The sequence below is a fragment of the Vicia villosa genome, linkage group LG5, assembly GCF_029867415.1.
Source record: "Vicia villosa cultivar HV-30 ecotype Madison, WI linkage group LG5, Vvil1.0, whole genome shotgun sequence".
Taxonomy (NCBI): domain Eukaryota; kingdom Viridiplantae; phylum Streptophyta; class Magnoliopsida; order Fabales; family Fabaceae; genus Vicia; species Vicia villosa.
In genome coordinates, this window is record NC_081184.1 from 144,616,901 (window position 1) to 144,632,281 (window position 15,381).

Sequence of the window (15,381 nt, forward strand, 5' to 3'; positions counted from 1 at the left end):
ATTTTTTTCACAGAGTTCTACAAAATGGACCTAAATCTAGCGGAAATATTTGTTTGCTACCCTTACTACAACTATAATAACTACTCTTACTAAATTACACCTACTCTTTTTTTTATAAGATGATAAATAAAATATTTGATCATTAATTTTATATCACAAATTATTCTTAGAATTACTCTTGGACAAATTCACTCCTCTTTTTTCACTCAATAGTCAATACTCCTCCTCTTCTTAGGTATTTGTTTATAACGAGTCAAAAAAAAATTATTTTTTGTTACCATAAAAAACATGTCTATTATTATTAGACAGCATGACTAAAAAAATATTAATTGGACCGAAACACACGTACAATGGAAACTCGACTTGCTTTAGGCTATTGGCGTGCCACCCAAGAAATAATGTTTAACGTTTTGTCTTTAAATTAATTATAATAACTATTACTATTCAACTCATTTTTATTAAATTTAAATATAAATGATTTTATGCTCAACTTATTTTTAATTAAAATTGTTTTGTGTCGACCAAATATCCAATAAGATAGACTCAATCTAAAGTGTTATCACAAAAGGTCTACGAACAAGTGGAACCTCGTTAGAGAGCACGACACCTAATCTAAGTTATCAATGCATTTCATATTTGATTAGACGATTCATCTTGATCCATAGCATCGGAGATTCTTGCCACTGTACCAAAAGGACTTTCTCCCTTCATCTGAAAAATCTATGGTTTCATAACCAAGACATTGACTTTGACTGTGAGGATTTTGAATCCCGTGAATTTTCACAAAAATCACTTTTAATCTATAGTCAACTTTGTACTAACTATGGTTGCATTCAAGTCTGCTTGAATCACCGCTCAACGTAACACCAATATTATTTTTGAAGTGACGATTAATGCTCTTGATCTCGCAAGAGAAGCCCCGCATCCTACGATAGGAGGAATCAATCCAATCTTTGTGACTTCTCCCACTATTTTGACTCCTCGGGATCTGGTCTCTCAACCTACTAGCCAGAAGACATTCCAAATCATATTGATCTTCCAACCATTCCAAATGAAAGCGGCGAAGAGATAGTCGAGGATACAAAAGTGTTCTAGACTGGCCCAATGGCTAGGCATGGCCCAATCCACTTTTGCTCCGAAGATAGGCCAATAGCCTTGACCCAATCACCTAAGGACAAAGGAAGCCCATGTCAGTCTGGCCCTCTGTTGAGGACACTCCTCCATATGGCCTAGGGACAACATATCATCGCTGCCCTCGGCCAGAACCCTATTTGTGCCAGGCACTTATGCCACCTAGAAGTACCTCTTTGCCCGATCAACGGCTAGTTTTGGACAATCTCCCGGAATTCCTAAACATACTCCTGTAATCTTGACAATCATCCATTTTGGGCCTAGGTCCTCGATTCAGCCCAATATGTGGACTAATGGCCAAACGCTGGGGGCAATATAAAAACCCTATCATCTAAGAGGACAATGTAACATAATTTTCAAACCCTAAAACACTAAAACGTATGTGTGCTCCTACTTACTTGATCGTCGGAGTGTCTTGCAGGTACACCCCCTACTTCTCATCACCAACATTGTGCTCAGAGACGCTGGCTTACTTTCTGATTCTGATCTACTGATAAGATAAAAAAAAATTAGAATAATTAATGAAAATCTTAAAAACAAGCTATACTTAATTTCAGACTTTTTAATTCAATCATTTATTTGTTTTAAAAGTTATGTTGCTCTGTTAATTATTTTATTCATTGTTTTAATATTATAATTTTCTATTTATTCATATTTTCATAATTCATATTTCCATGCATAATTAAGTTATATTACTTAACTTAGTTATAGTTTAGTATTTATTTTTTTTTAGTTTTGTCTTGGTTTTTCTGGTAAACTCCTATTGATGTTACAAATATTTGGTTTCAATATTTTTAAAAAACATGATCCATGACTTAGGTTTTACTATACGAATAATTTTATGATTATTCTTGAGTACAAGTCTGACTATGAAAAAGAATGTTAATTCTATCAAATTAATTGACTATTCATTTGATCTGCAAGTTAGTTTGATGAAGTTATATGAGTTTTCACTATTTATTTTAAAATTTTGGGAAACTATTGTTGCATGATTTGATATTATCTTGATTCATTATGTGTTAATTATATTAACTAGTTTGAAAACCTTGAAAAAGATCAAGACATTGTTTGAATATTGAGATAAATTCACTTGACAAATAAAGCCAATTTATGAGTGAGTGATCCCTCGTACTCCCTTTGAGGTAAAATGATGTACTACCTCCGGTCCCATTTATAAGAAAAGATTATCTTTTTAGATACATTGAATAAATAATGTACCTGAACAATATGTTGTCCACATACATTATTTATTCAATGTATCTAAAAAAGAATTTTTTCTTATAAATGGGACCAAATGGAGTATAACTTTATAAAAATATCTTTCAATAATTACATTGAAAAGCAAAATTAAAAGAGAATAAAAAATGAAGAGTAATAAATAATAGAGGGTATATTGGAAAAAATTATATTAATATAATATTGAAATTATAAAATAACATAATTTGAAACAAATTTTTTTCTAAACGTCTTATAATTTAGAACGGTGGGAGAATTTAGAACGGTGGGAGTTCTAAACGTCTTATAATTTAGAACGGTCGGAGTATATAAGCATACTAAAATTATGATTGGAAAGTAACATTTATTTCAGTTTCATATCAAGTTTATCATGACAAATATAAAAAATTATTTCATTTGTTATGCTTGGAAAGTTTTTCTACCAGCTAATAACATTGTGATATTTACAAAGATGCATCGAACTATACCAATGACTTGTTGAAATACCTATATATCTGGGTCTTAGAAAATTGATCTGATAATTAATTTGGCAGGTACTATGTCTGCATTCAATGTTTTCTCATTTTGTACACACTAGTTCAAATATGGTTTAGACTTTGAAGTATAATCATAGAGCTTAACTTAATATGTATCATTTGCCTATTAGGTGTTCTATTTTATAGTATCATAAGACTTCTATCTATAATATAAGAAAATTAATGGCTCTGGAAAATACCAATTTAACCTTTTGTCTTTGTCCTCCACCTCATCAAAACGGAGGTATTTTGTGTCCAAAAATTATTTTATGCAACCAAAGATGTCACTCAGTTCCATTATAACTACATGCTTAATGAATTATGTCTTTGGTTTCCATGATTGAACCAAATGCTGATGTCATTTTGTTCTATTTGGTTCCAAACCAATCAATCCAAACAAAATTTTCTGCTTTTTCACATATACCAATGTCTCATCATATCACTTTTGAATTTTTCTAGCTATTTTCTCTTTCTTCTTCCATAAACTTTTCCTCATTTCTCTGTCTTCCTCCGTTGTTCCTCTTCTTCACAAGTTTTTAACTCTCTCTCTTTTTCCCTTTCTGCTTCATCTCTAAACATTTCATATCTTTCTCTCACTCAATTTTTATCTGTATTTCTTCTCTAAAACTAAGCGCCTTTCCATCACAATCGTGAATTTGTGTCTGAGAAGGATGAGTTGACGTTATGGTTCTGGAAAAGAATGGGATGCGAATTAGTTTGCGGTGAAAAGAAACACGACAGAGACAACATCAAGTGGGGTTGATATGTTAAAACTCATGAAAATGCAGTTGTTTTTTATTAGGGTTTATTTTTGCAGATTATTATATTAGGGTTTTTTCTATGATTGTTTTTTTTTTTTGCAAATTATTAGATCTGTTTGGAGGAAAAGAGTAGGATAAGTTTTCCAATAGAGTGAAGCATAAGAGGATGGTGATATGGACTGAATCTTGAATCATATACCAGTAGGTGCATTCATTCTGCGCCTTTTGAATCGTATACCAATATTTTTCCTCTTGATGTTTCATGAAATAAAGGTTTGATGCTCCTGCTAATGTTTTTGGTTCAACCATGTATCAATAAAGTGAAATGTTTTCAGTTTTCTTGACTCATTCTCCTCTTTCATATGTTTCATTCTTCTGGATTTGGTTAGTCAGACAACTTTGTTAATGTTGTGTTGAGTATGTTTCTGTTGTTGATTTTGTTGATGTTGTTGTTATTTGAAGGTTATGAAGTATCGTGGATGAGGCTGATGAACATTATGGAAGATAAACGCAGGTTGTTATAGAAATGGTGATGAAATGGTGAATCATATAAAAGGCAGATTATTATGGAAATGGTGATGAAATAGTGAATCATGTGGAGGTTCAAGAAGTAGATGATTTCTTATGTGTAGGGAGTTTTCCTCAGGTATACTGTATTATGAATAACATGAATGATTTTGGTTGGTATACTGATAGTTTTAATAATGTCTTGCTGTTATTAGCCCTTAAATATTGGATTTTATTGTTGACTTATAGACCAAAAAGGTTTAAAGGCATGAAACATTCATCTTCACTTTCAAAATAAGCCAAACGTATATCTGGCAAATCAGTCGATGATCTTAAAAATATTGACGTCGCTGGAGAGGGTAACCCTGTTGTTAATTCAAACTTACCTGACAGGATATATTTTGTTTTCAATGTTTTTTTGTTAATTAAATTAAATTTAATATATCTCTAATTTCTACAGGTGATTTAAATTTAATCTATCTCTAATTTCTACAAATGATTCAAATTAATCTATCTTTGATTTCTACAAACGATTCAAATTTAATCTTTCTTTAATTTCTACAGATGGTTGAGAACATTGTTGGTTGGATCTATTCCAGTTGACATAATGAGTATTGAAGAAGAAAGTTCTTTGATACCATGCCAACTTGCATCCAACACAAATCCATTTTTCAATTAGGCCAAGGTGATTCAGTAAATCTGGATCGGGTTTATAGATTTTACCATGATTCGAGTGTTTTGAATCGACACGGGGAAGATGGTACCATGACATATGTCACTACCAATGCAGTAAGATCTAATAATTTACTTATTCTTTGAATCTATCTTATGTATTATTATGAATTATGCGTTGAATCGATTGCCTATTATATTATCTTGATTGTCTGTTGAGATTTGTGTGAAGCAAAAAATATTAAAAGTTATTATGATTCATTGTGATTAACATTTATGAATTTCTAAATTTCTATTGACAGTGGTGAATACCCTCATGGCTCCTTTAGACAGCCTTCATGTTCCCTTTGTTCCCTTTAGACTACTAAGTGTGTGAGTTGGAAGTCTATTTTGCTAGGTGTTGTCTAATGAATCTCAAGAAATTAACTGCAGAAGCGTCACCAAACGCAGCATGAAACGAACGACTTCCCGCTCGAGTTGTTTTACAGCTTCTGTATTGTGAACAGGTTTGAACAACTTATGTATTTACGATTTACAGTATTACAAGTCTTATATAATTTGTACAAGTTGTTGTGGATAGTGTTGTGTGGCTTACAGTATTAAAAGTTCTTTTCTTTCAACTAATTTGTCGTATGCTTTTGTTACTTTTGTTGATGTTGCAAATCAATTATATAAGGTGGTTTTTGTAATGAAAACTTTATGCGTGAAATTAGGAGATTTCAGTGATAGTGTACTGATTAGTGGGTCGTTATGAGTATCATGAACTGATTAGCCAGTCCATTAAAAAGTATTTCAAATTTCGATTATAATATGTATCTGAAGAACAATATTGAAGGTCTAGCAATTCTTGATTGTGACAAAAAAAACATCTGAAATGGATGTTGATAAAAATACTCCTTTTATGCCTTTAGTCTTTTTTCAATAACTGTTCTGATGCAACATTTTTTGGCTAGCATGGCTGTTGCAACAAAGTGAAATTTAGAATAATATTGCACATGTAACAATTCCGTTTGTGTTATTGGCTGTTGTAAATGCATTGAAAGGAGATATATCTGGAACCATCTGTGGATCAGATTCCAAAATCAATGGAGTTGGTGATGTGATGAACTTAAATGCCAAAAGTGCTTCATTAAATTGTACACTTACTTTTGTTTCCACTGCTAACACTGGATGTAATTTGGTTATGCAGATGTGAAGGTTTCGGTTGCTCCGTATAATAATGTTGCTTTTATTTGCGCTTCAACATTACGGTACTCATCATATTGGATCTCTTTTCATACCTGTCGTGTTTACCAAGCTCTCTCTCCATACTACATGTTCAAATTTTTGGAAAAAACTCAATCGGGAGGTTAGATGTCCTTGGGAGGCTATTGTGTAAACATGTATGGAGTATGAGACTTACTTAAGTTTATCTGTAAACTTTATTTATTTTTGATTAAATACTTATACTTATCTATAAACTTTATTCAGATTTTTTTTTTAAGAGTAATAATTACTTTTGTTGCTTATGCTATTGCTTCTATTGAGGTTTGGTTGAAGACAAGAAACTTAGACTATACTAATACCATTGTCCCCATGGTATATTATTGATTTTATTGTTCAAATACAAGCAAGAGGGTGGTATCGGGACAAGTTCAGCTGTTGTGCCTTTTTTATTGGTCTTCCTTTTCACTCAACTTCTCTCAAGTGTGGATATGATGAAATCTATAGTTCAAGAGATGTAACCTCTTTACATAATTAGCTATAGTTCAAGCAGTAAAATGATATATGTGTGTGAAAGAAAAGTGTATTAAATTACAAATACTATGTCACTTATCATTTAAATTCAAATAAATATATTTCATATGTATTACAAATTAATAAATAATACTTTTACGGGTTAAAATACATTTTATGAAATAATGGGTCTCACTCTCAAAGTGAGTCAACTACTAACACTTCAAACTTTAGAGTGAAATTATAAATCACCTTCTACTAAGATTTGTATGAAACAATTATTTTTATAAATGATTTTGAGAAATAAATATATTTGTTATGTTATAAGTTATGTTTACATATACAACATGAAAAAAAATTATTAATTTAAATATTATTATATATGAAAATTTATTTAAGCAATATATTTTTGTATAGGATTTGTCAACAAAAATAATATTTGTATCCAGGATAAATCTATGTTTAATCTATATATTATTATATATGAAAAAAATAATATTTATGATTCAAATATTTTTAGTCTAACAATGGTATACGGGAAAAAATATATTAATTATTTAAATATTTTTATATATGAAAATTTACTATTTATCCAGATATTTTTGTAAATGATACCTAAACATAAATAATATTTATATACGAGAAAAATCTATTATTAATCTGAATATTTTTATATACGAAAGATAGTATTTATGATCCAAAAAATGGTATAAAAAAATATATTATTAATCTAAATATTTTTATATACGAAAATTTTCTATTGATCAGTTATTTTTGTAAATGATACCTAAACATAAATAATATTTATATATGGAAAAAATTTATTATTAATCTAAATATTTTTATATACAAAAAATGGTATTTATGATTAAAAAAAGATATACGGGAAAAAATATTATTGATCTAAATATTTTTATATACGAAAATTTACTATTGATATAGATATTTTTATAATCTATACCTAAACAAAAATAACATTTATATACAGGAAAAAAACTATTATTAATCTAAATATTTTTTATATATAAAAAATGATATTTATGATCCAAATATTTGTTATTAAAAAATTATAGACGTGAAAAAATTCTATTATTGAGCTAATTTTTTTATAATTTTTATTTAAAATAAATATATTATATAAACAAATATACGTATCAGACCAGAACCCGTGCATGTTTGTTACTAGTTGTTTTATTAAAATTCAAAAAACTGTGTAGATAAAATTATACTAGGTTCATTTTTTACATTCCTTTTTACACTTTACTTTTTGACAATTGACAGATACTAATATTCAGTAAGATTTATATGAACAATGCGTTGGCACGGACTTGGATTTATAGTTTGTTAAGTAAGATTTGAAAGATTTTAATTATGTATGACACTATGTATTAAATCACTTGAGGAGAAAAAATTAAAACACATTAAGCCTAATGCAGGTAGATATTCTTGTGTAAAAACAAAGAATTCTTCTAGGTGATCCAACTCCAGATCTAAGAACAAAGAATTCTCAACAACAAAAAATCCGTTCCATTGATATCCAAACAAAGCATAAATGTAATGAAAAACTCAGATTCTTGAATATTTGATGCAAATAGGAAATTAATAGAAATATAAATTAGAATCACATATTACCACAAAAAAAAATTACTGGTTTTCATTAGATTTCGAGTTCAACCAAGAAAACAATTACTAACATTCATCATCATCACCAGCATCCAGAACTACAATCACACACTCCAATTACATCCCTAAATCTAATAAAATTAACAAACGAAAACTTCTTCATCAACCACCGAATCCATACAAGGTCCTTCCCTGTCTCTTGAGTGCATAAACAACATCCATGGCGGTAACAGTCTTCCTCCTAGCATGCTCAGTGTACGTAACAGCATCGCGAATCACGTTTTCCAAGAAGATCTTGAGAACTCCTCTGGTTTCTTCATAGATCAAACCACTGATCCTCTTCACACCGCCTCTTCTAGCCAATCGGCGAATAGCTGGTTTCGTGATACCTTGGATGTTATCACGGAGAACCTTCCTGTGCCTCTTTGCACCTCCCTTTCCGAGTCCCTTACCACCCTTACCACGCCCTGACATTTTCGCGAGAAATTTTGAAATCGAAGGAAATTGAGATTTAGGGTTTGGATTTGGATTTGAATTTGAGTGGGAATTAAAATGGGGATCGGAGTATATGTATCGGAGAAGTGGGAGCTAGAGGAGAGAGGGAACTGATATTCGTCGTTGGATTCAATTTAATCAATGGTTTTAATTTGCGATCCGTGCGTTCTGCGCAAAATAATATTGAACGTCGATAACTAAATTTTAACGGTGCGATTTCATTTTTGTTTCGCTTGTGCGGATCAACGCTCTTGTGTGATATTGTTGTGTTTTTGGTGGATGCTGTATTTCCTTGTCAACGTAGTACTATTCATTATTTTTTATTTTTTGGAGTATGGTTTTTTTATATTGAACTTCTATTGGGATTATATATATTTTTGTTCTCTCCATTTTTTATTCAAAACTCCTATTTGTTATTACGAGTGGCAAAAGAGTCTTTGTAAAGGACGACATTCGGAGAATATTGAGTTCGATTCCAGACAGAAACAATATTTGACCAGTGCACGTGCCTCCGTAGTACGAGTCGGGTCAGTCAATCTAGGTCGAAACCGGTGCAAAAGCAAAAAATAAAAAATAAAAGTTAAAATAACAAACAAAAATAATATATCTGAAATAAAAATAGACAACATCAAAATTGTATTTGGAAGGTGTTTTAATATTGATCGGAGTTGAAACAGTTATAATAAAAAATAATTTTTATAAGTGATAATATATAAAAAATTTGTAAAAATTATATAAAAATTAACTTTATATGTCATAAATAATATACAAAAGAAAAAAAAGTAAATGGAGAAAATGGAAATTGGACTGGATGTAGGTTCGATTTTCAATTTTAATTTCAATTTAATCAATCGAACCATCCAGTTCGATCCGGTTTTTATCACTTTGGCTAATAGTATAAGGTCATGTATAGTTCGTCTGATGTTTGGAAAATTGGATTGGTCATCAAACCAGTAAGGATGTTGGGTCACTGGTTCATTGATTGAATCACCAGATCACTAGTGGAACCGCAAGACAAACCATCACAAATTCATCGAATATCAAGAAACGGGTAGTTTTCAACAGTGGCTCATAACTATACATCAAGCTTGATGGAGACAACTACTCGACATGGTGTATCCAATTCATGGCTCTACTTACTAGATTCGACCTCTTGGGCTATGTAGATGGCACTACAACATACTCATCAAAACATTTGACAAATGATCAATCCTCTATAAATACATAATACACTCACTAGATCAGACAAGATCAATTGATGCTCCATGGAATTATCTCTTATGCAGCAATAACAGTGGTGACTCACCTTGCCACTGTCAAAAGTTCCAAACAAGCCTGGGAAATACTTAAAACCATATATGCCAGCAAATCTAGAGTCTGCATCATGGCTCTCAAGCAACACATGGTTGAATACCTTCAAGGTATCTCAGATGAACTCTATCATTGAACACCCTCTATATGATACTAATTTAGTGATTCACAGCTTAAATTGTCTGAGCAACGACTATCGTGTGATCTCAACGGCTCTATGCATTAAAAAAATTTCATCAACTTTGTTAAACTCCATGAAAAACTTGTGGACTTTGACATCATCATGCATAGAAATGAACCAACTAGCAACGATTCTCTCATTTCAACAGCAAACACAACTGCCAAGAATAAAGGACACTACCAACCTAAGCCCTCTACACATTCTCAATCATCTACATCACACCCCGAGCACAAAGTAGTGTGTCAATACTACAACAAACCAGGTCATATTGCACAACACTGGTACAAGATTAGAGGATTATCTAAAATGCAATGGTGGTAGACCCTCTGCTAACAATGCTACTGACCAACCAACCATGCAAAATACCAGCTGGATCAACACTAGTGTTTCTCATCACATCACTCAAGATCTTAAACAACTCACCTTTGAAAATCCTTACTCAGGTCGGACAAAGTCATCGTAGGAGACAGCCCAGGTTTAAAAATCACACACATTGGATACACATCTCTTGACATAGACACTAAACCCCTTCATCTTACTAAAATACTAAGAGTTCCACACATTAAAACTAATTTACTATCTGTGTCAAAATTATGTCAAGCCAACCATTCTTCAGTTGAATTTTTTCCTCAAAGGACTTGAACTTGAGTCAGGCTTTGCTGCAAGGACCAATTTAGCAGGATCTTTACCATCTACTAATTTCACCTGCCACCCCCACACCACCTCATGCATTCACCACCAACATCCAATCCATCTCCACGTGGCATCACAAGCTTGATCATCCTTCCTCTAAAATAATACTCCCTCCGTCCCACAATGAGTGACCCATTTGGAATAAAATGGTGTCCCAAAATGAATGACCCATTTCAATTTTCAATACACTTTTTCCAATTTTACCCTCTAACTAATAAAAGTTTCATCATTTCCAAGACATAATAAGGGTAGTGTAGTAAAAATACTATTATCTCTCTTACTTTTAACCACTTTTCTTAATATGTGTGAAATGGTGGACTGGGTCACTCATTGTGGGACGGAGGGAGTACAACATCTGGCTGTAAGTCATCATATCCCAATAAGGCCCCAAACATCTCTTGAAGGTACCTCATGTCATTGTGCTACAAGCCACAAGTTGCCTTTTTCAAATCATCGTCTCACTTGCAGTAGACCTAACCCCAATTAGATCTTTAGATGGTTACTTGTATTATCTAGTTTTTGTTGATTATTTTACAAAATATGTACGGTTTTATGCCATGAAGAATAAGTCAGGTGTATTTTCCTTCTTTCTTCAATTCAAGTCAATTGTTGAAAAATATTTCAATTTAACAATTATTTCCCTCTTCTCAGACAATGGTGGTGAATACATGAAACTCAAACCTTTCCAGGCAAAACATGCATTACCCCACCTATCCACACCCCTTAACTCACCAGAAGTAAATGGAACAGCTTAGAGAAGACACGGACACATCGTAGAAACAGGTCGTGCCCTTTTTACACCATGTTAACCTTCCCTCTGAACTTTGGAGTTTTTCCTTTTACACCCTTATACATACTTTGAGGGAAACTCAAATCAACATGATTCAATACTAGTCAGACTTAGACATAATTATTGCAAAAATAAACTTAAACAAAAAGTTAACAATGGCAAAAAAGCTGAGCACAGAAAGGAATGACGGGAGGACTGTGTAACTGAAAGAGGCTTACACTTACTGAAAGCCTTGATGGCACAACCAATTTTTGCCCCGTCCCTGTATTGAATGATCTTAGACACCTAGGCTATGAATGAAAAGGTATGAAGGCCATAATGTATGGACCTGCCAATGATACTGCTGCCACTACTACTTCAAAAATAAGACAAAATCATTTTACAATTTCTAAAGTTCAAAGAGTTTCATCGAAGTATAAACTATTCGACATGTTTAATAAGGATCTAACAATTGAGAAACTTAATGACGGGAAAGGTGATTTTCAATATCTTGTCAATTGTCATTGCAGAACAGAAAAGACCATACAAAAAATTAATTTAAAAAATCCCAAAATTTGGCATCCCGAACACCTGCAAGAAATAAAATCAAATCAAACGAAGTTAAAAACACAGATAACACATATAGCTTCAGAAAGTTATGAGGTTATGTTAATGAATTGTTGAGAAACACTACCTTATGGTTGCCTTCAGCTTTCATTTATTAAAGAACCTAATTCTTGACGAAATGCTGGCATTTTGTCTGCCTCAACGGCCATGATTAATCCCATTGATCTGTAATTCTTTAGCTGTAATAGAAAGAAATTGTATGGTTCAGAATCATTGGTGTTGAGAGATTATTACTCTTCTACACAATAAAATTTAAGCAAGAAACTATAACTTCAATAATTGTTGTAGAGAGAAAAACATTAATCTATTTCTTCACATTTCATATAGGTATATAGGTATGTTTAAAATAAAATGAAGCAGTTACAAAATTAAGTAGAAAAGAAGTGGATGGCGTATTTTGTTCAGAAAATCTATATCTAACATGATGTTTTTAATGCTCTCTATTATATTTCAATTCAAATCTCAGTGACACTGGAACTTCCTCTATGCGGTTTTGTTGTTTTCTTTTGATTCTTTTATTCTTGCAGTCATGGTTAAAGGGAGAATAGAGCAGATAAATCAGTAGAGGAGAAATATCACACAGCCAACTGATGAAAACCGTTCAACATAACTGACTAAGAAGTTAAAAATAAAACGGCTAGAGGAGAATATATCTTTGCATTTCATATTAAAATTCAGCAGGTTAACAAAAACATCACGATAATGATATATTGATATGCAAGAATCATATAACTTGCCTCGTGGGGAGCGGGCTGCTGGGTGCGCAAAGGAAAACAGAAGGACCACGAACATAGCTGGAAATTATTTTAGACAGTAATCAGTAATCAGAGACAAAATAATTCAAAATGATGGCCGCAGGATACTTACCTGGTGAAAAATTTCATCCTCGGGCTTAACATATACTATCGCCTCAACACTGTCATCGCTCTGTTTTCTTTTTTGTTCTGCATTCTTGAGCTATATTTTTACAACAAGGAATGAAATAAAACATCACAAAACAACAAAAGTGGGGCAGAAGAAAATGATCTTAACCATAAAAGCTAGGAATATAATTAAAGAGGATAATAAATAGGAAGGAGATACTGCAGAAGCATAATACCTCGTAAATTTTGCCAAGTATTATATAATGCTTAAACTTGAAGGAATTTCGGAGGTCCTTTGTTGGCTGTGAAGTGTGCAACATGACAATATAAGTTCTAAATAGAGAATTAGTCCCGAAGAGTCGAACAGAAAAACGTTTTTAACACCCTCAATCATCTGATATTATGAACAACTAACCTCATCTTCTGTGGCCCACGACACTTCATTGAAAAGAGAATCATAGAGATGCGGTAAAAGCTGAGGTGGAAGGTTCACCACACGCTGTGATACCAGGAGACCGACATGACGTGCTTGTTCCCCCAAAAGTAATCTCAGCTGATCAGCAATGCGTTTCTCTTTGCATACTTTAAGGAGGAGAAATTCCTTGAGTTGGACAATACATTTATGCTCCTAGCAAAATTATTAGGCACAATTTAGATAAGCTTCTAGGAGTTTCTCAAATATAAGTGTGCATTTGGATCCAAACTTACCACCAAAAAAAACTTCATAAATTTAAATGTGTAAGTAAATTATTAGATAAAAAGCTTCTAAAAAGGTTGACGGGTAGATTGAAATAGGAATAAGCTGCTCATCAAAGAATGAGAGGAACAAACACAAAGAAGAAGAAAAGTAAATCGGTGCGATATCAGGGTAACCACACAATTACACAGTAAAAGCAATGATTATATAATTACACCCAATGCACCAAAACAGTGAGAGAAAAGAGGAAAACAGATCAGGCAAAGCATCATATGTGACTTACCCTATACCTCCATAGATTAAGAGCGGTAGCAAGAGCGAAAACCCCTTCGTCCTCGTCATCCTCAACCTTCACAACAGTCCCTACAGTGGTCTGTTCCAAAATCAAGTCTACAAAGCCGCTCAAATCCCATTCTTCAACATCCAAATAAGTTTGCAGCAAAGTCTTAACTCCATGGAAATCATTGGATTTAGGATCAAAAAACGCAAAATCCGCTTGGACAACTCCCTTAAACAGTAGCAGAAACCTCAAATTACTCAATTTCACTCGTTCAATGATACAATTTTCAAATTTAAACAATTCAAAATAAAATAACACTAGCAATCACAAAAATCATTATGAAATCATAGAGCATAAGAGATTTTACATCAAACTCCCCATCAGATGACTCCGATCCTTCCAATCTCTCTTCTAAAGGATGCTTGGTAGATCCATTACTAGCAGAGGAAGGGGTAGGGTCCTCGACGGATTTGGAACGATGCTTCGGCATAGAAACAGTATGAGCAAGAGCACGAGCAAAAGGGGAAAATGTAATCGGCCAAGATTTGAGTTGTTGATGCCTTCTAGGCTTTCGAGGCATTACTGTCACACTGAAACCCTAAATATACAATTGCATCAATTCATCAAAACGCTATGGTCTTAAGAAATTTAATAAAGCTTCCTGAAAAATGTGATATACATGGAATGGAAATAACCAGAGTTGTGGTGGTGCTGAGTAAAGAAAGTACAAAACAGAGGAAGTTACTACAGGAAATACCTGCGGTGGCGTCTACAACAGTTAACTGCGGCGGCGTACGGTTACAAGCGGCGATTTTCTGGCGAGGAGCGGTTGGCGACGGCGGTCTGACTTGTTTTGGGGACTGAGGCAAATGAGCGGCGGGTAATCCGGTTCCAATTGTTTTGGGTCACGCTTTTAAGGATTGTGTAAAATAACTGGTTTTATGATTGAAGTTTGTATCCATATCCAAAACCATATTTTTTAAAATTAGGGTTTGTGTAAAACTGGTTTAAATTGGGTTATTTAAATGGATTTGGATTTTGTACAAACCTGTCGTAAAATAGATAAATCCTATTCATTGGAATCAATTATCAAACATGTCAAAGGTTGATGAGTGTATGAAGTTGATTATATTTCCAATCATTTATTTATATTCTTTTAATTAAAATTCTTTTATTCTTATTATAGAATTTATACTCGTAAAACATCAACTTAATATATTTGAATTCTATAATTTGAATGTTCAAAATACAACTTAATATATTTGAATTCTATAATTTGAATGTTCAAAATATTTATGAAAAAC

At 32.6% G+C, this 15,381-nt stretch overlaps 2 protein-coding genes across 3 annotated transcripts; both read right to left on the reverse strand.

Annotated features, from left to right (window-relative positions):
• Positions 1 to 8,166: 8,166 nt before the first annotated feature.
• LOC131605660 (histone H4-like) lies at positions 8,167 to 10,606 on the reverse strand. The gene is made up of 4 exons (XM_058877992.1): positions 10,572 to 10,606; positions 10,408 to 10,426; positions 9,963 to 10,070; positions 8,167 to 8,749 (listed from the first exon to the last, which is right to left on the reverse strand). Exons 1-4 carry the CDS (start codon positions 10,604 to 10,606, stop codon positions 8,324 to 8,326), a joined length of 588 nt encoding a protein of 195 aa, XP_058733975.1. The 3' UTR covers positions 8,167 to 8,323.
• Positions 10,607 to 11,952: 1,346 nt separating this feature from the next.
• Positions 11,953 to 14,992, reverse strand: LOC131607656 (protein BCCIP homolog). Of its 2 annotated transcripts, none has more exons than XM_058879633.1 (9): positions 14,835 to 14,992; positions 14,445 to 14,675; positions 14,081 to 14,305; positions 13,516 to 13,728; positions 13,337 to 13,402; positions 13,105 to 13,194; positions 12,975 to 13,031; positions 12,305 to 12,416; positions 11,953 to 12,201 (listed from the first exon to the last, which is right to left on the reverse strand). In XM_058879633.1, exons 2-8 carry the CDS (start codon positions 14,655 to 14,657, stop codon positions 12,318 to 12,320), a joined length of 963 nt encoding a protein of 320 aa, XP_058735616.1. In that variant the 5' UTR covers positions 14,658 to 14,675; positions 14,835 to 14,992; the 3' UTR covers positions 11,953 to 12,201; positions 12,305 to 12,317. The 2 variants fall into 2 exon arrangements, with proteins under 2 accessions (XP_058735616.1, XP_058735617.1); XM_058879634.1 differs by having other exon boundaries at positions 14,445 to 14,667; positions 14,835 to 14,990.
• Positions 14,993 to 15,381: the final 389 nt, after the last annotated feature.